General features: G+C 48.2%; 2 protein-coding genes across 4 annotated transcripts; one reads left to right on the forward strand and one right to left on the reverse strand.

Moving 5' to 3' along the window:
- Positions 1-2,189: 2,189 nt before the first annotated feature.
- Positions 2,190-12,654, forward strand: ANKDD1A (ankyrin repeat and death domain containing 1A). Its single transcript, XM_010146765.1, has 14 exons — positions 2,190-2,288; positions 2,970-3,068; positions 3,632-3,730; positions 4,237-4,341; positions 5,216-5,314; positions 5,735-5,833; positions 6,918-7,016; positions 7,363-7,461; positions 7,709-7,807; positions 8,756-8,854; positions 10,173-10,268; positions 11,367-11,568; positions 12,246-12,377; positions 12,593-12,654. Exons 1-14 carry the CDS (start codon positions 2,241-2,243, stop codon positions 12,652-12,654), a joined length of 1,437 nt encoding a protein of 478 aa, XP_010145067.1. The 5' UTR covers positions 2,190-2,240.
- An 858-nt stretch (positions 12,655-13,512) lies between these two features.
- Positions 13,513-22,393, reverse strand: SPG21 (spastic paraplegia 21 (autosomal recessive, Mast syndrome)). Of its 3 annotated transcripts, XM_010146766.1 has the most exons (8): positions 22,295-22,393; positions 18,023-18,184; positions 16,938-17,018; positions 16,192-16,337; positions 15,579-15,687; positions 15,018-15,125; positions 14,510-14,650; positions 13,513-14,155 (listed from the first exon to the last, which is right to left on the reverse strand). In XM_010146766.1, exons 1-8 carry the CDS (start codon positions 22,355-22,357, stop codon positions 14,033-14,035), a joined length of 933 nt encoding a protein of 310 aa, XP_010145068.1. In that variant the 5' UTR covers positions 22,358-22,393; the 3' UTR covers positions 13,513-14,032. The 3 variants fall into 3 exon arrangements, with proteins under 3 accessions (XP_010145068.1, XP_010145070.1, XP_010145071.1); XM_010146768.1 differs by lacking the exon at positions 16,938-17,018 and having other exon boundaries at positions 22,295-22,357; XM_010146769.1 differs by lacking the exon at positions 14,510-14,650 and having other exon boundaries at positions 13,519-14,155.
- Positions 22,394-22,642: the final 249 nt, after the last annotated feature.

Genomic DNA, 22,642 nt, shown 5'->3' on the forward strand with positions numbered 1-22,642 from the left:
CGCGGGGTGGGGGGGATGGCTCTGGGGCAGGGCCGAGATGCTTTAAAGAACAAGAGGCGTAAACATCCATTCGGACACAAACCAGGTGTAGAACCTACGCGGGAATCGAGATTTTTTTGCGCCGAAGCCTCCTGTACCCCTAAGATACTGCAAATAACGCCAGTGCCCCCCACTTAGGCGTTTTGGCCCCTTGAGCGATCGGTCGCCGGCCGCCCTGGGTTGTCTTTGTGTCCTGCAGCCTCAGCTAGAGCCCAGAAGACAGATTTATCACGTTTCTGTCCGTGCCTTTCTTCTGATTTGCTGCTTTTTTGACCCGCTTGCATAATAAACTGCCTGTGAGATGGTGCATTGCACTGGGGGTACATCAAATTGTTTTCCCTGCTGTCTGGGATAACTGAGTTCATATTCAGTACGGTAAGGTGTGAAATACCACCAAACCTGAGCTCGAAAGAGCAGGAAAACCGCTAAATACCTACTGAAATGGTGCTGGTGGGTGGGTGCATGCCATGCTGAAGGTGCGTTTACATTTACCGGGCTAGCTTTGGGCACTAAGTAGGAAACTCAGACCGTCAGATCGTTTCCCATGTATCATTGAAAATAAAGTTTGGCTTCTACAGCCTTAGCGATGCAAGGTTTGTTACCGCATCTTCGCGGGTAGAGGATAGAATAAACAAGTCGGGAGGTTTGGCATTTCTTGACAATGATGCGTTGTGCAGCTGTAGAACATGAGAACACGTTTCTGGCACTTGGAGAGCGGGAGCAGCAACATTTGTTTAACTGAAACATAGGATTTATTCCACCGAACGGAGATAAGCATGTCCAAGGAGGTAGTATGGTGTAGCCATTGGTGTTAATAGTTAACATAAACTCCACACATTTTTTCCCAGGTTCTCCTGATTTGCCCTCTCCAATGAAGGGTCCATACGGTGTGGAAATGCAATCCTGTTAGCACACCTGACTAGATGAGAACAGGGTCTCAATATACAGTACAGAAAATCCTGTTCCTGCAGAAATCAGTGTCCAAATCTAGCTGCCTTCATTGTAGCAGGAGGTCCAATGCTCCTGAGTGATCCTGTCTGGCATGAAGAATTGCGTTACTTGTTTTTGTTTGAAGGTAATAGGAACAGGAGGATGAGGTTGTGGCTCTGCCGCCCTAAGAGGCCACAGTATGGGTGCTTTTCTTCTGTGCCCTCCAGAGAGAAATGGGGTAGTGCTATTTAGACAGCAAGTCTCTAGTTTCTCCTCAGTGTGGTGGAATGGGAACAGTAGTATGTTTTGATCCCTGTTGTGTGGCATGTGGTTAGTGTCTAGTTGATTTGTTGATGCAAAGTGAAGTTGCACTGAGCCCCTGCTACCCTCGAACAGCAGACTGAGGTCTGCAGAAACGTGCAAGAGAGCAGAGCATCCAAGACAGTTTTCCAGAGGCTGAGGGTCTCCTTCAAGCACCTCTCAAAAGATTCCCCCAAAAGCAGTAAGGCAGAGACCGAGTCCAACAAAAACTGACACCAGCCTTGCCAAAATCCTGGAGAGCCTCCCTGTTGGGCTGCGGCAGGCCTAGAGTCACAGCCTTGCTCTCGTTTCTTGGCAGGGTTTTTGTTCAGTCAAGGAGAAGATTGCAGGGACAAGGCACAGAATGGAGACTAAACACCCTAAGATTGTGCCTAACTGTGCAGGACAAATACTGCCGGTTGTGGTAAATTATGTGCAGAGCTGTGGCAGTTTATGAAGAGATGCAATGCTAATGCCAGGCCAGGCTAGCTGGTTTGTGCTGCTTGGCTGATTCGGGTTGCTGGGAAGGGAACAGCAGGAAAAGGCCTCCCTGTAGAGTAAGTGGAGGGATAGAAGAAAGGGTCTGGATCATCTGCCCAAGCCTCCACATTGGCTCTGGGCCTCAGAGGATGCCAGGCCTAATGGATTGAATGGCTTTGAGGCTGGAACAAGTCCATGCAAACACTGAAGTAGAAGAGAAGCTGGAAGGACTGGAAGGGCGCTGATGTAGCACAGAGGTACTCAGGGAAGGGGAGACAGTGAGAGAGGATGAATCCTACATCTGTTGGCTGGGATTCTTGCAGTCATCTTGAAGCCACTGGGGCCAGTGAGAAGAAGGGGAGGTTTGTTGGGGCATGCTGCTCCGTGCTCCTTACCAGCACTGTTTTAATGCCCGCTCTTCTGTCTCTGCTGCAGTGCTTCATTCAGAGAAGGAGTTCCATGATGCAGCGAAGCGTAATGACACGACCAGGATGGAGGAGCTTATCAGGAGAGGGGTTGACATCAAAGCCAAAACCAGTGTAAGTCCTGGGTTTTCCCACCTCTAAGCTGCAGGAGGTGCTGAGGGTGTGTTTCAGAACTGCAGCTCCTTAACATTACTCTCCTCACCAGCTGTTCAATTGGTTAAAGCTTTAAAATACACCACCCAGTGCTAAGTAGGGCCTGGGTCTGTAGCAGCTGTGTGGTTTCCCAGCACACTGGAATCTACAGCACTGTCATCCTGTCCAGACTGAAAAGTTGCAAGTGCTGTGGGAGGATGATAATTTATGGTTCCCCTTGGAATCCGTGTGCCAGATACACATGGCTACAATGAAAGGCTTTGATTTTTCTCTCTCTGTACGCCAAGGCTGCGGGACTAGCTCCGTTCCTGGTGCAGGTGTCCCCTTGTTGACCAGTGGGTTCCTGGAAATACGGGATTGTGCCCATCTCTACTGTTTCAGTCTGTCCATCCATGGTCAGTGATATTTCTCATTCTTGTGCTGTCACTATAGTCCATAACTGCAGTTTCTGAGTAGAAGGGGTCACTGTCTGCCTGACAAAATAGCAAAGAGACAGAGGGCTCTGTCCAAAGAAAACCCTGCACAGTGTGGGAAATTCTGGTTCCGTGCTTGGCAAAGGAGTTTTTGGCCTTCAGGAAGGCTGGTGGATACACACATACTCTGGATACATCAGCCTTCCCTCGCTCCTTCCTTCCTTTCCAGACAGCCCGGACTGCCCTGCACTGGGCCGCGGGAGCAGGGAACGTGGATGCTGTGCGACTGCTCCTGGACCACGATATCCCAGTGGATGATGAAGACAGTGTACGAAGGCAAATCTCCCTTATGTGTCCTGCAAACATGTTCTGTGTTGGGAGAGCACTGGGGACTGGGTGCTGGGCCAGCAGTTACAGACCACACCTAATCCTTGGGAAGCTGTGGCCTCCCAGCTGAGACAGGTGCAGTCCCTTTCAGAGCGAGCCTTGTTTTAGGATGTGTCTGTGCTCTGTCTTTTGGCCTTTTCCTTCTACTGGGCTGGGTATGGGGATATGGCTTCTTCTATCCCCAAGCATGGGGATGCTTGGCTTCTTCTGGTTGTGTTTTGGGGCTTGTGGGAAGACAGATACAGCCAGCAAGTTCTTTCTTCCCTATAACAACCAGGTTAATATGCACCATTGACTAGAAGGTGGCAGTCAAGAGGCAGGTCTCTGCTCAGCTGCTGAGACTGTGTCAGGAATAATAGTAGTGAGAGAAAGTGGGGCTAAAAAACCCAGAGAGAAACAGAAATATTTGGGAAACATTGTGAAGGTAAACGGACAGCTTCCCTCCAGTGTGAGGATGGTGGTGGCTGTGGTTATAGCTGTAATTATTTCTTCTCTCCTGCCCAGTTTGGAATGAATGCACTTCTTCTGTCCGCCTGGTTCGGCAACCTCCGCGTCCTGCAGATCCTGGTCAATGCTGGGGCCAAGATTAACTGTGTCAATAGGGTAAGAGAGTCTCCCTACATGGGTCCATCATGCAGCCTCAGCCAGTGATGGGGAGAGGGAGGTTTGCTGGTGAGCTACGGCAGTCGTGTGTGACAGCATCTGCGATGGGGACTGCCATCTGCACTTCTGCCTGATGATGTGACCTCGGGTGAAGCCATTTTCAGCTCTGAGCCTGGGCTTAGTCCCAAGCCAGGTGTAATCACTGTAGCTAGAGATATACAAGGCTTTCTCAACTCACATTAGTACAGTGCTGGGGTGGTAGGTGTTATAAAAATTGGAAATAGGTTTAGTGAATCAGCAGTCCATGTATTTTAAAACAGACCTTGGTTGAAAAAGGAACTTTTAATACATCAGGGTCGTACCTTGCTCTCTGCAGCGTAAGCTAGTTTAGTCCTAGAGGTGCAGGGAGACATCAAACGGTCTTTGCTAACAGGAACAGGTTGTTAAAAGAGAATGCCCCGCAGTCTTGGACTTGTTAAATGAATGGTCCTTTATCTCCTCTCCAGAATGGCAGGAACCTGCTCCACTGTGCGGCTCAGAGGGGACACATCCGGGTGATGGAGTTCATCATGGAGGACCTGGAGGACATGTGTGTGGATAAGACAGACAAGGTAGGAGGGCTTCTCACTGGTTTGTTTCACCAGGTCTAATCTTGCTCAGCTGAGCTTAGCGGGAGTGTTGTCCTTGGTCTTGGGAAGAGACTCCGTCAGATGCTACTCCCAGACAACGAAGGGTATCCCACACAGGCTCTGGCCCTCCTACAGAGTGCGGCTTGGGGATGATAAAGATTCTGACTCTGATCAAGCTTTGTCAGCCAAGGCTTCCCAATGTAGCCTTTTGCAGAATGAATCTAGGACTTTCAGTGTCCTTCTCTTGTACAGCTGATGCTCCAGGATAGATTGTAGGTAAGCAATAACCAAGGGTAACCCTCTCCCAGCATGTCCAGCGTTAGCTGATCTGTTCCTGAAGACAGCGCAGGGGCACCCAGAAGCACACTCTTTTCCAATCCTCAGCCTTCATGGCTCCTAGAGTGATCCCCACTCTGATGCTTGGGAGTTAAATTAAGGCAAAAGGAGATCTGCCTTTCCTCCTTTCCCCAAAAGGGGTTCAGACTCATTCGATAACTGGGGTTTCAGATGTTAATTCCATTTTTTAATCCTTAGTTGCATTTTTGTAAACTGGTATCCTCTCTGTATATGAAATTAACACTGAAAAGACCTATTTTCCAGTGTTTGGTGAGACCAACGTGCTTGGTGTTGTTAGCCCCAGTGAGTAGTTCCGTTCACCTCGTTTTGTTAGGGTCATCCCAAAAGTAACGCAGAACAAGTTAACAGCAGAATGAAAGATAACTATTTTTGAAGTGCATCACTTTTCCCCCTGTGGACTGGGTTATCGCCCAAGGCAGCATTTTACTGCTTGCAGCAGATGGTCTAATCTCGTGCTTTCTGAGCCTTTCTTGGACGGTATTTCTGTTTCCTTTCAAAGATGGGCAGGACAGCCTTTCACCTGGCTGCAGAGTACGGTCAGCTGGAGGTGGTGGAGTTCCTAATTCGACTGGGTTGTTCTCACAGTGCCAAAGACAAGGTAGGGGCATAAAACCACATGCAAGGGAGGTAAAGTCCAGGGATTAGTGGATGTGAAAGTCAGGGAACAGGACACCGCTGAGGCTTGTGCAGGTAAATTGTCAGCAGTTGTAACTGTGGTTGTGGTGTGCCAGGGCTTTTCTTCCCTACCTGCCTGCAAGCCATTTGCACCTCAGTCCACGTTGGATTTCTCTCCAGGACTTTTCAGACAGGATATGCAGTGAGCCTGATGGGCCATGCTCCAGTTTAAGGTAGCTGGGTTTCTTTCCTCCCTGCTGCACCTAGTAGGAGGCTGTTTCAGACTCGTGCTGCTGGTTACAACCTCCTTTTCAGTCATGCGGGATATACTCTGTGCAAGGCTGTGGTGTGTGAACACTCAGTCCTGTCATACATGTATGTATGAAGTGATGTTTTCTTTCAGGAAGAAAATACAGCGTTGCATTTAGCTGGTAAAAATGGACATCTCTCTGTGCTGGAGAAGATTGTAGACGTTGGAGTGGACCTTGATGAAAAGAACTTGGTAAATACAGTTAAATTAAGTAAAAACCACATCAGTTTTGCCATTTCCGTCCCTAGAAACACTCTCCTGCCACAGTCAGGCTGAACAGTCAGTGTTGACAGGAGGGGTGTAGATAGCTGGTTTTAGCTAAAACCTATGTCTGTAAATGCAGGTCGTGTTTGGAGAGTGTCAGTGAAAGGCAACATCCTTCTTGGACCAATACCCAGTTCTGAAGTGTTGCCTTTTCTTCCTGCTGTACTTCATCACTTCATTTAATTCCGTTTTTCTCCCTGACCCTTGCACATTCAAGTGCCTAAATGGTTATTGAGTGTGTTTTAAACTAAACTTCACCGTGCTTTATAGTATTGACTTAGTCACTGAACATATGGACCTCTGTTTGAGACCTCTCTTGGACAGACCTGCTTTGGAAAATTATGTGGCTGGAACAGAGTTAATGATTTAGATAGCAAATATTGGCTTAGCAATGCTGTTATTTATTCCAGGGCACACTCCCAATTAAGTTTATCAGCAACTTTTTTAGACTTATTTGGTTACTGTCTTTGATTGCGATTAAGATCTGAAAGGAAAGGAAAACCATGTTTGGTGGTAACTCTGGTAGCATTTATCTTCCCCCGAATGGGCTGCCCTTTGTGTGAAGAGCAATAATATAAACCAGATTAAATGGTTCAGGAATTCTGCTTGTTTCTGTTGTCTTGTGAAGAAATGAGCTGTAGCCCTCAGAAGGGAGAACCAGTGGTTGAGAGCCACAGGTTTCCAGTTCTGCCTATGGCTGTCGCTGGACTGCTCTAGGAAAATGGTTTGTCTTCGTTGTCCATGTGAAATCTCCTATTTTTGGTTTGCTAGTGGGCTGGAGGGGAGAAAAGACGCTGAACGTGATGACTGTCTAGTGGCCCGTGGGCCAGCTGCTTTCAGTGGCATCAGGGCAGAGAAGTGCTGATATGTTGGTGGCAGATAATTGTGTTCTTTATTTTCTAAACAATTGGTTGGCCCTCAGAATTGGTATTGTAAAATGTCGTGGATTCAGAAGACAGGGTAGAAGCTTGTCTACAGTAATGCTGCTTGTCTCCTTTTTTGCCTTGTCCAGGAAGGACTTACAGCTCTGCACCTGGCTGCTGAGGGCGGTCACAGCGACTGTGTGAAGCAGCTCTTGGAAGCAGGTGCCGATGTCAATGCCCAAACCCAGGTGAGCTCCATGGAGGTGATTCCATTTCCAAACACTGCTTTGTGGATGTTTGCCCAGAGCTGTGGCCTCCCAGGGAGGGCTCCTGATACCAGGTGAGGCTGCGTGGAGCCCAGCACTTCAGCAGTAGTGCAGGGAGCCCAGAGGAAAGCACACATGGCTTTGTACAGGGCGAAGCTCCCTGGGACCTGTTTGGCTGTGGAGAGAATCTCTGAATTTGTTGGTATAGGGACGTGGGGCTCTTGCAGGAGGGAAAGTGGGTATCTGTATCACTGCAGCCTCTGAGAAGCCCTGACTAATACCCATCTCTTCTGACCTTAATACCCATCTCTTCTGACCTGCCTCTCAGAAGAAGATGAACTGCCTTCATTACGCAGCACTGCACGGCTACGAGGAGATAGCCAGGATCCTCATGGATGCAGGAATCCACACAGATGCTGTTAATCATGTAAGTCCTGCTTCACGTTCTCATGGCTTACAAAAAGGCAAAGCTGCTTTGTGGAGCTGTTGAAAAGCACACAGCAACTCTGCGAGGACCAATGCTGCTATGGGCTCTGTGCTTATGGGGAAGTATCCGCTGTCGGCCTCCAGTCCGGGCTGGCAGCTGTCTTAGAATAAGATGTGCTGGGTGCAGCATGGCCCTCTCGGTGCCATGAGCTAAGCTTTTTCTGAGCGTGAGGCTCTTCTTTCCACAGCAAAACGCGTCAGCGACGCATATTGCGGTACTGCAGAACTTCCCAGCCATGGTGAAGCTCTTCATCGATGCCGAGTGTGACCTTGATATTCCGGATAATGTAAGACATTATCTGCTTGTGTTCTTTGTCTTTGAAATGTCAACCTCATTCATGGGGGATTTGATCACCTTGTGGACAGGATTAAAGAGGAGTGCTTTAAAATGGGGAAAACCTGAAAGTGCAATTTAGGAAGTGTGAAACCAGTGAAAGGATTCTGAGTGTTGCAGCGGGGTAATCGGTTGATGGCATTCGGCATGTGGGCTGTGCCATGTCCCTGGGACCTGTGCGCAGTGACATTGTGTAGTCAGACTCTCTCCTCCCTGCTAGAAGAAATTTTAGGCTGGAAGATATTCTGCAAAGTATCTGGGGGATTGGGAGTGGGAGGCAAGCCTGGAGGTAGCTGGTTGCCTCACCAAATTGTAATGTTGTGAACGAGGGGCTTTGTGTGGCTTGTTTGTAACGTTTCAGTTAATGTTCATTCTTGTGGTGATGTTTTCTTCCGATGACACCGTGAAATTGCCACATTCTGTGTTTGATTTTAGTTGTTTCCATTAAACAGTCCCGAGGTGTGTACAGTTCACAGTGCATACACATTAACTGGGCACCATGTCCCAGGAACAAAGAACTGGCACAGGTCCTTTCCTCCCCTGGCCACACTATCTGCCCACAGAAATTGTTTAAATAACAGGAAATAATACATTCCTATAAGTGGGCCCAGGGAGCTTTGTGGAACTGAAGAGGTTCCTTCTTCAGACTGAAATGTTACCAGGGAGCCTTCCCAGTGCTGGTGCTGGGCCAGGGACAGACAGTTCTCTTCAGCCCGAGGAACCCAGCTCCAGTCTGATGTAGGAGGGTGTTTGGCCCTCAGTTTCAAAAGGGATGGGGGGCAGAGGTGGCAGAGCTGACAGCATTCTTACAGTGCTTCCTCCTGGTATTGTTCTATCCTGTCCTTCCAGCTTCAAGCTTGCCCCTTTCTGATATCTTGTTCCTTTCACTCTCCTTCTGCAGAGGCAGCAGACCTCCCTCCACATCGCTGCGGAACACGGCAGGCAGGACATTGCCGAGATGATTCTCATTGCAGGAGTTAATCTGAAGCTAACAGACAAGGTAAATGTCTGCAGGGGTTGAATAGATTCTACGGAGGGAAAATATGGATGGTCTTTGCCATTATTTTTCAAGGAAGGCTAGTAAAAACATTAACATCTGGCTATTTCCAGAGATAAGGCTTTGAAACACTGCTCAATAGGTTATTTTGATGTGCTTTCCGGGAAAGAATTGACTAGTTCTTCGGAAGATAGAAAGCAGTTCACACAATGAGCAAACTTACTCTTCTCAAAGTTGTTCTAGTTCCTTCTACTTGTGCTGTCACTACCAAAGATCTTGAATAACAGTAAATAATATACCTCAAGAATTACAGCACGCATGTTTTAATAGGTTAAAAGTATGTGGTTGGTACAAACCTGGCACTGGTGTCCAGGGCTTTAGCCCTCTAATTGAATCAACAAAAGGAATTGTAGAGGAATCGGACAAGTTGGTGCAGCCTGAAAGCGGGATACGTGCCCAGAAAATGCAGAAAGGGGTTTGGGCAGAGATGGATGCGGTGTCTGTCAGTCGCAGTGGGTTGAAGCATGAACAGACTCCAAGCCACCCGGCTGACACGGCCTTCGGCTGCAGTGAATGTTTGCCACCTCCCAGCAGTCTATGGAACTGCCGTGAGACTCAGCGCAGGGAACACACGTTTTTCTGCATGAAACTGGGTTTCTGCTCACATCTGAGGCTAGGAGTGTTCTACCCGCATGCCTGAAGGCTGGGCTGGCTCACTTTCCTTCACTTTCCTTCACACAGCTTTGAAATCTTGTTCCTTTCTTCTGTACGCTTCTAGATATAAATACAAATCCCACCCCCAACCCAAAATCATGTTCACATAAGGAGTGTAGTTAGATTTTCATGGTCCCATCAGCCTGTGCTTCTCTAGGAGACCTTTCTAATCATGCATGTGTGGGGCCTATAAAATTAATGAGGTTGTGTAAATCACTTTGATTTCACGGGTCAGCAAACCTGCTGTGCAAAAGGCTGTAAAGCGCTGTGGATTGCAGTGCTGTGCTGGTCCTTTGGTGGCTGCACCCATGTTGTGGAGCCTGAAAGCACCCTGCTGTCTGCTGTGGGTTACAGGGCGCTTTCCCAACCGCTCCTGCCAAACGGGCAACAGAGTAGATGCTGCGGAGCCTGGAAACTGGCTCCCCACCCCCTGCAGGCAGCAAGCTCAAAGCTAGCTGGCATCCGAGGTGTTTCCAGGTGGAGAAGGGGTCCTTCATCCTGACTGGGTGCATTGCTCAGTAGGCTGTGCTGCCTGGGTGGGCATGGAGATTGCTCCTCCTAAGCATGCAAGCTCTTTTCCAGCTCGTTTTCCCCCTTCTGATTTCAGCAAGGGAAAACATCTCTGGATGTCGCCGCCCGAGGGAATCACATCAACTTGGCAGACATGATTATCAAAGCTGATCGGTTTTACAAGTGGGAAAAGGTGAGCGGGTTACACCACCCTCCCCTGCATTTTCCAGGTCGGGTGTAGCTTTATTCTTTCTGTTGAGACTCCATATTACCAGCTGTCCAAGGAAAAGAATTATGGGACATCCTGTGAGAGCCTGACCTCTGCTCTCATTACCTTAGTAAGAAAACCAAGTCCTCACCACGCCAGCAACATCTTTTGAAGGCGTTCCTTATTTTGAAAAGCCTCTGCTGTTAAAGACCCTGGGCTGTGCTGAAGGGAACAGGGTTTTTCAGGTTCTCTGGCAGCTGTTCCCAAAGCCATGTAGAAGGGAATGGGGGAGCCTTTTCCCAGAAGGAGAAACTGAAGCACCGAGCAGGAAAATGCTTGGCCTGAGGTCACTGAATGGGTTGTGGGGAGTTTTTCAGCGGTGGAAAGGAGACACCTCTTGCGAGCAGAGTGATCAGTTCTGGTTGGAGTCATACAGCCCACTTCCCTCTCAAGCTTCCCCATGGCTGGGGAGGTTTCCTGGCTGTGTTTCCCAGTGTGGCCCAGCAGACTCTCTCCTCCCATGGCCCCATGTGCTGCTTGGCCACATTCCCCATCTGAAACCCTGACAGCCCCAAGCCTGTGCCCAAACCAGGTTGAGCAGGGAGGGTGCTGGAAGTCCAGCTGAACACTGCATCCATTGCATCTTGGAAAGACTTTGGGCATCTTCCCATACTGGGAAAGACAGTGCTGGGAGACAAAAGGATGGAAAGGAGGGCACAGGCCTGCGTATCAGGTGCACCTTCGGGAGTAACGCTGGTGTATCAGGCCCTTGCACAGGCTTCCCTAGAGAAAGTCATTTGGCCTCTTTGCAGCCTGGCAAAGAGTCTCCCACATTGCAGGAGAGCAAGGAGACTTAATTAATGGATTCTGCATAGAGGCCCCAGATAAAAGGCACAGTAGAAATGCAAATTGCAATCCACCTGGGCTTCCACAGCAAAACCAGCATTGGTTAATGTGTGTGATGAGAACAGAGCCAAGTGAAAAAGAGGTGCTGTGTCAGAATGAACTCACAGCGCCCTGCGGGGCTGAGCAGGATGACAGGTGCATCTGACACATCCCAAAACCCCTGTTCTGGCTTTGCAGGACAATCTGAACAGTGACTCCGACTCCTGGGTGGCAAAGCACTTGACCTTTAAGCAGGACCACAGGCTGGAAACTCAGCACATTCGCTCGGTGATGTGGAGGTTGGCAACCAAGTACCTCAAACCCGGCGAATGGAAGAAGCTGGCACATTACTGGAAGTTCACAGATGCCCACATTAGGGCCATTGAGCAACAGTGGACAGGTACAAAACCCAGCCCAGGTGTTTTCCCTCTGTCACTTGGACTGTGTTTCTAGATGAGTCTGCAGTACTAACAAAGCATAAAGAAAACCAGTTGGCTTATGGGAAACAGCCAAAAGGTTAGGTTAAAAATCTTGATTTTAATGAATGTGGAGTTAGCTACACACAGGAGTTTGTCCAGGAGTAAAGCTCACAAGCGTGGAGGTCCACTGCTCACCCCTTCTGATTGCAAGACCTGATTCTTGGGTAGGACAGAAGAAACTTGCTGGGTTTAGCTTTGTCATTTAAGGAGCTGACCCAAGAAGGCGGTGAAGGCCCATGTAGAATTTAAGAGAGATGTTAGCAGAAGCAGGTTCTGAGTTTCAGAAGCAGATGACTGCAAGGGCTCCCGCAGTTCGCATGATGCAAGCGAGGGGCTAAGCTACGCGCTGAAGGCAGAATTCTCTGTTGCCAGGAAAGGCTGTAACAAGCCCAAGCTCATTCGTGGCCTGCTCCATTAAGTTTAACGTGAATCAGGCAGTCACGTCACAACCAGGAATTAAGCTAAACTGTACTTTAGGGCATCCTAGTAAAATCCAAAGAGGAGAGGGGGGTATCCCAACCCACCAGTTCAGAAAGCCGCTTTGGTCAGGGCCATGCGCTGGACGTGGAGGATTTCATCTGCGCTTCAACCTTGCCAGGTGCTAAAAGCTACAGGGAGCACGGCCACAGAATGTTGCTTATCTGGCTCCATGGCGTGATCACGGCAGGGGAAAATCCAATCAAGGGACTGTACGAAGGCCTCGTGGGTATCGGAAGAAGAGATTTAGCAGGTAATACTTCTGTCTTCCTTCAAATACAAACACACTGAGCACTAAATTCTGCGGTTACACAAGCACAGGGGAAACCTTGAGCGAAGCCAATTCACAGAGCTGGAGGGTACCCTGTCCCCTCGTACCATTACACAATTCTTTCTCTTCATTTGGTGAATTATCACATCCTGCCACGGCTCTGTACTTTCTGTGCAGCACGACGTTCTCTTTTGCAGAAAGCATTCGGAAAAAAGCCAACGCGGACTCTGCCTCTCCACGGAAGTGCATAGCAATGTAACGCCAGGAGGGCACCCGTGGTTCCTTCAACTGACGCGTCCTCAACTTCCCCGAGAGCACTTACACCAACGCTTCTCTGGTCTCAAGGCAGCTGCAACCTAAGGGCGTCTCGTGGCGAGCCACCGGCAGCGCTGCTGCTTCCTCCTCGGTCTGAAGCCAGAAGGGCGTCGCACACGCCAGCGGGTAAAGCACCCCCTTACCCAGAAGGGAGTCAGCTGTTGCGTGTGGTCTGGGTGCTGCAGCGAGTCCAGGGGTGAGTCTCACTTGTACTCAGAGTATCCAGAAATACTGTTCTACTGTAACTGGTTTACATCACATTTTTGTATATAAAAATCATCAAATTTTAAGTTATTGATGGGAAAGCCTTTTTTTTCTTTTTTTAAGAAATTTTCTTTACTTACCTTTTTTGTGGGTGTGCTTCACTTGTGTCTTGGATGTGTTTAGAACTTCCCTATTAGAGTGGGAATCCAAGAAGGAAAGTCAAGGCCACTACCTGGTGCCTTCAGAACCTTAAGGGTTGTGATCCTTAATGTTGCAGCTCTCCACAGTTTCAGAGCAGAGCATCACCACACACTGCTTACAAACGTACATTAATGTACATCTCCTGTTTATAAATCCAATCAGAAACTTCTTTAATCCCTAAGTTACAGCTTGAAATGTGTAAGATAACCAATGACCATTCATCTACAGCCTCTGACAAGGACATGCAGCTTTCTCAAATAGCAGTTTGTCATGTAATACTTCATATTTATTTTTTACAGTTTCAAGGGGAAAATAATGTATTCCAATAAATCCAGATTTTACCCTTAAATTTGTCAAGCTATGCTTTAATTATTCTGTAGTCACAACAAGAGACACGGGCCGGAAGTGAAGTTTTATTGAAAACCATTTTTAAACAGCAAGAAAAGTTAAAAATTCAAAGGCTTTTATGTTCAAACTTGCAACACATGAAACAAGTAAGTGACAGCAACATTGGCACTTAAACGTCTTTCAACCCAAAATCTTCAACAAAAATATATGTCAGCTTATAAGTACACGATCTGCAGGTGGCAATATAAACAGCTGAGTGGAAAATATAAAAAAAAGAAATACTGTTCTGCTTAAGAATATGACAGTGAAGGACTTTGGTAGCAAAAATGTCTTTTGTTTTTAAAACTGTAGTCTTCAAAGATGCTTCCTTGAATTCAAAGACTAAAAAGGAAACAGATCTATCCCGTTACGCTGCTGGAGGCGACTCTCCGTGGGTAGTTCACTACTGATCCGGCTGGAATCACACAGTGATAATCGGCTGACGTAAGGAAAAAGGCAGAGTGGGAACGGTTGATTGTACACAGGAAGACCACCAAACCAATTCCTTGTTTTCGGCGGCACTCCACCACCTACTGCTCATCTTGCTCATTGCTGGCCTGAAGACTGATCTTCTGGACTTCCAGCTCTTCCGCGCTGACCATGGAGGGATCGATGGCTGCGTAGCGGGTGCCGTGGAACTGCAGTAAATGGATCTGTCAGACACGGAAAAGAACACTGAAACAGGTGCAGAAGCATAAGGTTTTGGTAAAAGAGAAAACATTCCTTCTGAGTCATTTTTACGAGGCTGAAATCATGGGTCTGAAGCATGAGACAGAAAGGATGGAGGAAACCAGGCAACAGCCAAACCCCCAAAGGCTCCATGAAGGTGGCTGCTCCCAGCCCTGCCTCCTTCACCAGCGCCCCGGGAGCCAGAGCAAACAGAACTCAGGCAAGTTCAGAAACAGAAACAAGCAGAGAAAAGTAGTTTCCTTTTCAGTTTTCCTTTTCCCAGAACTGCTGTTCTGGCTATATGTGTTACCAGACCAGGTTTGAATGCAGAGACTCACTTGGATGTACAGGTTGACTTCAGCACTCCTGCAGAGATACGGGAAGTTGCCTCCTGTTTTGAGGTGAGCTCTCCTGGCATTGGGATACAGCTTATACATTTCTTCTTTTGCTTCAGTCGAAAGCGCGCTTTGGTCAAACACCTACGTAACAAGTCGCAGCAGTTAGTCCCGAATCCAATCGTGTTTTAAATCAGACTGGATATGGGCTGCTACTAGAAGGAATTCTCAGCTTCTCCACGAACAGCGTTCATGAAACTGAAAACAAGCCAACGCTTTGGGCGTGGACAGCTAGAAAGCCAACACTGTGATACGGAAACACATGGCTGTTATGGCATGGAATGTCCCATTCGTAACTTAACACGGAAGAGTCACTGCTGCCCAGCCAGTAGGTGGTTTATCTAAATACAGAGTTAGATGCTGCGATTATTTATTAAGTTACTAACAGCATATCCAGGCCATGGGGAGGAAACTGTTTTTAAATAAAAGGATTACGTTAAGGTTAACTTACATCCATAATGGTTACCGAGATGTCTCGGATTTTATGAGGTTCTACGTAGGAGTTCTGGCAGTTGAGGGTAAGTCTTGAAGCGAGCTCACTCTGGCCCAGACTCTCCAGCTTTCAGTAGAGAGAAACACTGATTAACAACATATTTCCCTGCAGGCAATTAATGCAATATTAATGATACCACCAAAGAGAAGTTAGTTTTAAAGGGAAACATGACTGCACCTAGGGGAAGATTGTAATTCCAACTTAGTATTACCCTGAAGGGGACAAATGCTTAAAGCATGCTCCTCTGGGGCACGGCCTCCAGAGGCATCCCAGCACCTCCTCTTCCATCTCCATTAGTAACTGTCTCCCTTCCGACCTACAGAAAGGAGCGGAGCTGTGTGGCAGACAGTCACCACACCAGTTCCAATGCTGGGGCCGTGAGACTCAACACCTGCCAAGGATCCAGTTCCCATCTCCTCCCTTCTGGGTAAGTCAGTGGAGAAAGCGGCAGAAATATCTACAACCTCCTGTTAAGTAACTCTACAGAGATTGCCGTCGTTAGAGTACGCAGCTACCTACCCTGTCCACCATGAAATCAATCCCATCGGCCATTTCAGGATCTAGAGGACCAGATGCAAAATTCCCAAGGACAATCTTCTTCAGCATAAAAGCAGGCATCAGCCAAAAGCTGAAACAGAAATAAGACGTAACCATCTTCAAGCACCCAGGTCTCCAACATTAAGGTGCTTTGTGGTAAGCACTCCCGTTTCCTCGCACTGACTTCGTGCTTTCACTCCAAATGAAACCCTGAGGAAGCGTCAGGAGCAGAGAAGCGGAAAGCCCCGCAGCTAGGTGCTCAAAATGCTCTGGGAAGCACTAGTCTTACACTGCAAGAGTATTTTAAACATGATGAAAAACACTTATCTCGCTCCAAGTGTTTTTGCTAGAAATCAGAGTTCTTCAACCTGACCACACATCCACAGGATGACTCCTCTCTCAAATTCCACACTCCCAGTTGCAAACATTTTCATTCTCCTCATGGTGTGGCTTTACAAGTCACAACTATTCCATCCCGCACCTCTCTCACACAGGCTGGAAACAGGTCAGACACGTGTCCAACCGGATCCCTGTCGCATTTCACTGCGGAAAAACTAGTGCCACGAATGTGACCGCTTGTCTCTGCCTCCCTTACCTGTTCGCTGTCCAGGTCTGATTGAAGATTGAAGTGTCACTAAAGGAATTACACAGGATCAGAGATTGAACTCTGGGAGATTTGTGTGTGTATTCAGCAAATTTTTGAGCCAGAAAACCTCCTAGGGAAGCTCCAAAAAGGTGAACCTAATTCAAGGAAAAAAAACAGACCACGTGACGTTTGTGACACAGGTGACCCCTATGCAAACATTTCATTATTAAAATACAGGATTCAAGTTTTACCCTGCCCTCATAACCCATTTTTAAAAAGAAACAAACTCTTCTATTCAGCTCCTGGGTTTACGAGCGATACAAATGTGATAAATACTGAAAAAAGGAAGCGTTTCCAGGTCAAGGTTCAAATTTCTGTTTGCTCACTAACTTAATGAAAAACCCAAATGCTTCACCTTGCCTTCAATAGCTGTTTCAGTCCAAATCACTTCACTGGGGCATTCCGTACCCCAGGGGTCAGGAAGGCTAACTTCCACAGGATCTCATGGCAAACTAGTTAACCAATGCAGTTTCATAAGCCTAGAACAGCAGTTGAATTTAGACCAAGTATGATAATTTTCAAGGGTATTTACCTTCAAAAATAAACTGGTTTCACAAGTAAAATTGCAACAGCCTCTTTATTTACAGGCTACGTTTGTGTGTTGTATTTTATACACCTGCTCTGACAAGAGACTCTTTCAAACATCAGGTTTTTACTACAGCTACACGTCCATTTCCCCACCTCTGAGCACTCACTTTATCCAGCTGAAGGTGGTCTAACAGTTTTCTGAATCCATCACAGAACTCAAGGTGATCCCAGTACACCGGATACTGCAACTAAAACAACAGGAAATTGGAAAAAGCCAGTGTCTGATCAGTACCTGCCAGCTGCCTGCTCCAAAGTTAGACCAATTCTCACAGATCCATGGTTGCAGTTCAGCTCGGGAGCTTAGGAGCCTCAAAGGAGCATGCTGTTAGGATCTCCAAAGTCAGACCAATTCTCACATTAAAAGGTTTCAAGACAGCAACCGGCCTCTCCTGTGTCACAAAGCTCAAGGTCCCTACAGCCAGAGGGGGCGAATGCCTCCCCCTCACTTGCACGAAAACACACAACGAAGTACCGCAGGGCGGGTTTGCTGGGGCAAGCGCAGCATTGCTTCATTCTGGAGGCAGTGGGAAGAGAGGCTGGAATGATTCTTCAGCAGTTTTGGTGCACGGAGAGTTGGCAGGTGCAGAAATCATTAACTGCTGCAAGAGGTAGGGCAGTACTCCTGAAGCCAGGGCATTTAGCAGAAACACTGTTGTACAGATCCATGGTTGCAGTTCAGCTCTACGAGGCTTTGGGCAAACGCTGCCATAAACACTGAGCAGATTTCAGCCTGGGTCTGCACGCCAGACACTCTGGAGTACAACTTCGAATCAGTTATTTTGTGGATTCTCCTTAGTCAGCACCAAAAAGTTTATTATCCAACCTCTGATTAGAGCAACAAGCGCCAGTACGCTAACTTTGGCGCAGGACCGAGAATACTCACAGCAATAACTCTGTAGCCCCATCCAGTCAGTGCCAAAATTTGCTGGAAAAATACGTCCGCAGTTCCGCTTACAGGAGGAAGAAATATGAGTGGGCAGCGAATGCTCCTCACGAGGCTTTGGGCAAACACTGCCATGAACACTGAGCAGATTTCAGCCTGAGTCTGCACGCCAGATACTCTGGAATACAGCTTCGAATCAAGTATTTTGTGGATTCTCCTTAGCCAGCACCAAGAAGTTCATTATCCAATCTCTGATTACAGCAACAAGCGCCAGTATGCTAACTTTGGCGCAGGACCGAGAATACTCACAGCAATAACTCTGTAGCCCCATCCAGTCAGTGCCAAAATTTGCTGGAAAAATACGTCCGCAGTTCCGCTTACAGGAGGAAGAAATATGAGTGGGCAGCGAATGCTCCTAGGTCCTGCATCGTAGAGTGACCACACTTTACTGTCGTCATCATCTACTATTATCTGGAAAGAGAGAGGCACAAGGGGGGAAGAAATGAGAGAAATGAGGTTCTTGAGCCAGCTTCCAGGATTGCTTCTACAAAATTCCTGTCATTACAATATTCAAGATCTCTTTGAACAAGCCCATCTTTTACTCTCCTTCACAACAGCTTCCTCGAAGGCTGTTTAACTGGAATGACGACGTTTGTGTGAGTACTGCTGGAAACAGAACTGCGGCCCTGCACTGTCAGACCAAACGCGGTGCGTGTCCCACTTAAGCTGGATAACGACCACGACTCTGCGCACTTGGCAGCATGACACACAGTGTCTCGCGGGAGCTCACCCTTCTGCAAACAATCGGAGAACGCTGCAAGTGCCGAAAGAGTGAATTAGGTTGGTTTTACAGCGATGGACTTTACTTCAGAAATTGCACCCAGAAAAAACACTCTCCTCCTTTCTGAGGAAGCGTGGCTAACTGAAATTTGCAATGCTTTGCTCTGGATTTTAACTCAGAGGGCCTTGGTTGGAATGGCGGTACATCTGGATCTGAAAACTGACACAGAAATAAAACACAGGAACAGCAAGGCTGTGTCCCCAAGGATCAGGATTATGCAACAGTCCGCACACAGAAAAGCATGCTTGGGAAAGGAGCCACCATGCCACGGCCCAGGAGAGACGCAGGAGCTCTGCTCTAGGTCCTGAGAGCAAGGGCTGTAGGCTGGAAGCGCCAGCGCTGCCCCCGGGGACAGCTTTTTAAACAGCCATCGACATTTGCATTCGCTGGCCAGCTCTGGATGCATGCAGGCCTTTGAATGAAGCAGCTAACACCACAAATTATTGATCTGAAACAGTTATGGCCGGCTGCCAGGCAGACACACACAGCTCCCAGATCAGCGCGGCAAGGCTGACCAGGGAAGAAAAATGCTTCCATCATCTGGCAGCACCTCGGGAGCATCTGGAGTGCCTAGGACATGTGGCTGGCTGACGGGGCTTATTCACACCCGAGCTGCTATCCTTAGCGAGCTGTTCCTCATACAGTGCCCATTGTGGGGCAGAATCTAGAAGCCTTAGCACAATTAGAATCTCCAAAAGTACAGGAATTAGGTAAAAGTCATCTTTTCTAGCAATGCTGAAGCCTGACCTGTTTTTACAGGACCTGTTCTACCAACAAACCGTTGCGTATGCTTAGGATGCTCTTTCAAACCTCTACAACCCAGCAAAACCATGCAGCTCGTACCAGATCCACAAGCACAAACCTCTGGGGAAAGCCTGCATCACACAGAGGGAATTCATCTCCTCCGTGTCAGGGTTTTAGAGCTTCCTGAATAGCAATGTACAAGCACAATTCGCTTTTCCATCACCGCAGTTAAGCTTCTAGGGAATCAGAGAACAGCATATCCCAAATCAGCTTTGCTTGACTAACAAATCTGCCTGAAATAAAGCCAGTATTTCAGGCTCCGGGAGCATGTGAGAAATCACATGATACTTTTGTTTTGTGAAGTCTTTAGAGAAAAAAAAAGATGGCATACCAAAGCTTCCAGACCACTGCAACCATTTAAAAATAAACCTTGTCCAAAAGCCCTCCCAACCCCAACCCTTTGCACACAACTCTGCAGCTCCAGGCCACACTGTTCTCAGCCGTTATTCCAGCAGTAACGTTGGAGCTGTTCAGGGGGTGGCTACTACGAAGTTGACCTTTACGAGAATTTCCAAAGCTGAAGCATATTCCTTAAAAATCAGAAAAACAAAGTTATTTCATGCAAAGGGAACCGAGGCAGAGAGGCAGCAGTTCTTTCCTCGAGCCCAGACAAAGAATCCACGGGTTTAGACATTTGTTCTGTTTGGTTTCTGGCCACATGCTGGACAGTTTAACTCCAGTTCCCAAACAAGGCTGAGCACCATGTAGGCAGGCAGCAGCGTGGTTTGGTAGGTCACCAGCCTTTTTCTTGTCTTGGTCAGTTAGTCAAGATCCCCTACAGTCTAAAGGGTAAAATCAGCACTGCAGTGGCACAGGGAGAGAACCTCCCCCTCGAGTTCAGCAGAGCCAGGGTGTCCTCCACTGAAGGCTTTTAGGAAGGACTTGCCCAAGTCTCACAGGCAAAGCTAAAGACTTTAGTTTAAAAATGTTATTTTCTGTGCTGTACTTCCTATATCTGACAAGAGCAGGACGGGTGCCGGAGCTGTGCATTTCCTGTTCCTCTCAGGTGCATCTCAACCCGTTTTCAAACCAACTGCTCTGGCTCTGCTCCCCTAGGTCAATCCGACAGCAGCGACGCATGCTTACCAGCAGTAACGATGTTAGTCATTCCTCCCTCCGTGCTGCATGTGCTCTGCCCATACTTCTGGGGAGATGATGCAAGCAAATATATCCCTAAAGACTGCTTCAGAGATGAATTTTATCTTCAAATTATGCTTTTTTTCCCTTCTCTCTCCAGAAACCAGGACTAGTTTGTTTATTTCTACCTTCTTCATACACCACATCCATCACTGAGGCATCACTTGACTTTTGAGTAGACAGACTCACTCAAGAGGGTAAGGCATTCCCAAATCTGAAGGTCACCAGGTCACCAGCAGCTTCAGTTTACACATGTCCCCGTTTACGAAATCCTGAGTAGTCAGCAGCAGCTCAAGGCAGTGGCCTCTGGCAGCGAGCTGCAGCATCACACAGCCCCCATGGCAGCAGCAACACTGTCTGTTGCAACCACAACCTCCAGCTCCTTTCATTTACGTACTCCATCCCATAAAGCAGTGCCTCAGAGCATCCCACGTCTTCCTGCTGAAATACTGTCTCTGGCCTGTGCTGACCCGGCGAGGCATTGCCTGGAGGCACCAGCATGGCATGGACAGACCCGGCAGATCTGGTACTGGCCAGAAACAGAAAGAAGCCGGACAGCCAGATCCTCAGAGGGCACGCAGAGTCAACTGCAATGGGTCTTTCTTATTTACAGAACACACAAACTGGCAAAAATTAATGAGAAACCCTGAAAGGAAAATCCTACAGCCTTTCCATAAAGGTAGTTTCTTAGAGAAAGCTACACACCACTCCATGGAAATAACACTGGGCATATTTAAGCGTTGTTCCTTAGGTTTGGGACCCAGTCCCTTTCAAGTGGCCCAGCAACATCCAACTTGCTCTCGGGAGAGGTAATGCTGCTCTTGCCTCCTGCCAGCCCCATCCCCGTGTTCCTGCAGCCTGCACAGCCATCCAGAGCAGGGAACCAAACCAGCCGGAAGCTCGCTTAGCCCTAAAACAAACTATAACCCCCCCTCCAAGCTAACCAGGTCACCGACTCTGCTCGGCTTGTATGGTTACACGAGCAACCGCGCCTGCAGCAGCAGACCAGGGCGTAAGTGCAAGACTGCTTCCGTCTGGCAGGAGCCTGGGATGTGCTGCAGGTTGGTCTGTGACCACAGCCTCATCAAGCTTTATCTGCCAAAGGTATGCGTGGGAGCTAGCCCGGGCCAGAGGCTACGTACCCGTACGGCACCCCACGCCCTGTGCCGCTGGGCATGTAGAAAGCGGAAGCTGGGGCACTGCACACCTCGAGCCCTCTCCTGTGGTTCAGCGAAAGGAAGTGGAGAAATCCAAGCAAGAGGGGAAAGTGGTTGGCTGGACAGCACGATTAAGATCTCTAAGGGACACACAGCGGAAGCAACTGTTTTTTTCCACTGTGGTTAAGGCATCTTTCCACTCATGAACGCTGTGTGCAGCCCGATTGCCCAGGAGTTGCCTTCAGACGCACTGCTTCAGTCCGAGGACGATGGGTAGGAGTGGCAGAGGCAGCGCCGGCAGCATGGCCTTGGTGTGGTGCAGTGCACACGGAGGCCCGGCTTGTGGTCTCCAGCACACACTATTTCCTCGGAATCTCCTCCTCGGGCATCAGGATGCCAGGTACTGCTGCTGTGGCTCACACCTGTGAGCCTCTGCTCCCCAGCACCGCATGCAGAAGTGACCTCGGAGAAGCACGTAAAAATGAAGAGTGTGCTTTCACGCCCTCGTGGGACAACAGTTGAGGAGACGGGCCAGGACACCAGCACAGCCACAACCATTCTGCATTAACCAAACAGCTTAGTCTCCCCACTACAAAGCAAGAGGAGACATTTCCCCCACGAGTCGATTACAGTTGTACGTACCTTTTTAAGAGGAACTGTGCTTCTGAACCAGTTATAGTCAGGAGAGACTTTAATCTCTCCCATGATGTTTAGGACAAACACCTCAGTTTAGGTCAGCCTGAAAAAGACATAGAGTTAGAAATCAATACAACAGCTTTACTGTAGGTAACACTCAAAAGTTGTGCTGTGTACATAATGCATTTGCTGGGTCAGTCTGCTCTTACCAGCAGATTGTAGTACCTCTGACTCACGCCAAGTTTACTTATCCTCAGTTTTCATCATAAACCATTTAATTATTCTCCCAAGAGGCAGTCACCTGACTGCCTTACTGTACCAACCTAATTATAAAGCAATGCTGGTTGTGTAACA

Source organism: Eurypyga helias, unplaced genomic scaffold, assembly GCF_000690775.1.
Source record: "Eurypyga helias isolate BGI_N326 unplaced genomic scaffold, ASM69077v1 scaffold17802, whole genome shotgun sequence".
NCBI classification, from domain to species: Eukaryota; Metazoa; Chordata; class Aves; order Eurypygiformes; family Eurypygidae; genus Eurypyga; species Eurypyga helias.

What these genes read in the sequence shown, in the direction of transcription:
- ANKDD1A (XM_010146765.1), top strand. Translation starts at nt 2,241, where the DNA reads ATGGAGGAGCTTATCAGGAGAGGGGTTGACATCAAAGCCAAAACCAGT. An exon ending in ATGTCAATGCCCAAACCCAG is followed by an intron (nt 7,017 to 7,362) that starts GTGAGCTCCATG and finishes CCTGCCTCTCAG; the next exon opens with AAGAAGATGAACTGCCTTCA. An exon ending in CGGAAGAAGAGATTTAGCAG is followed by an intron (nt 12,378 to 12,592) that starts GTAATACTTCTG and finishes TCTCTTTTGCAG; the next exon opens with AAAGCATTCGGAAAAAAGCC.
- SPG21 (XM_010146766.1), bottom strand. Translation starts at nt 22,357, where the DNA reads ATGGGAGAGATTAAAGTCTCTCCTGACTATAACTGGTTCAGAAGCACA. An exon ending in CAGACCTGGACAGCGAACAG is followed by an intron (nt 15,688 to 16,191) that starts GTAAGGGAGGCA and finishes TTTCTGTTTCAG; the next exon opens with CTTTTGGCTGATGCCTGCTT. An exon ending in AAGTCAACCTGTACATCCAA is followed by an intron (nt 14,156 to 14,509) that starts GTGAGTCTCTGC and finishes CGTGTCTGACAG; the next exon opens with ATCCATTTACTGCAGTTCCA.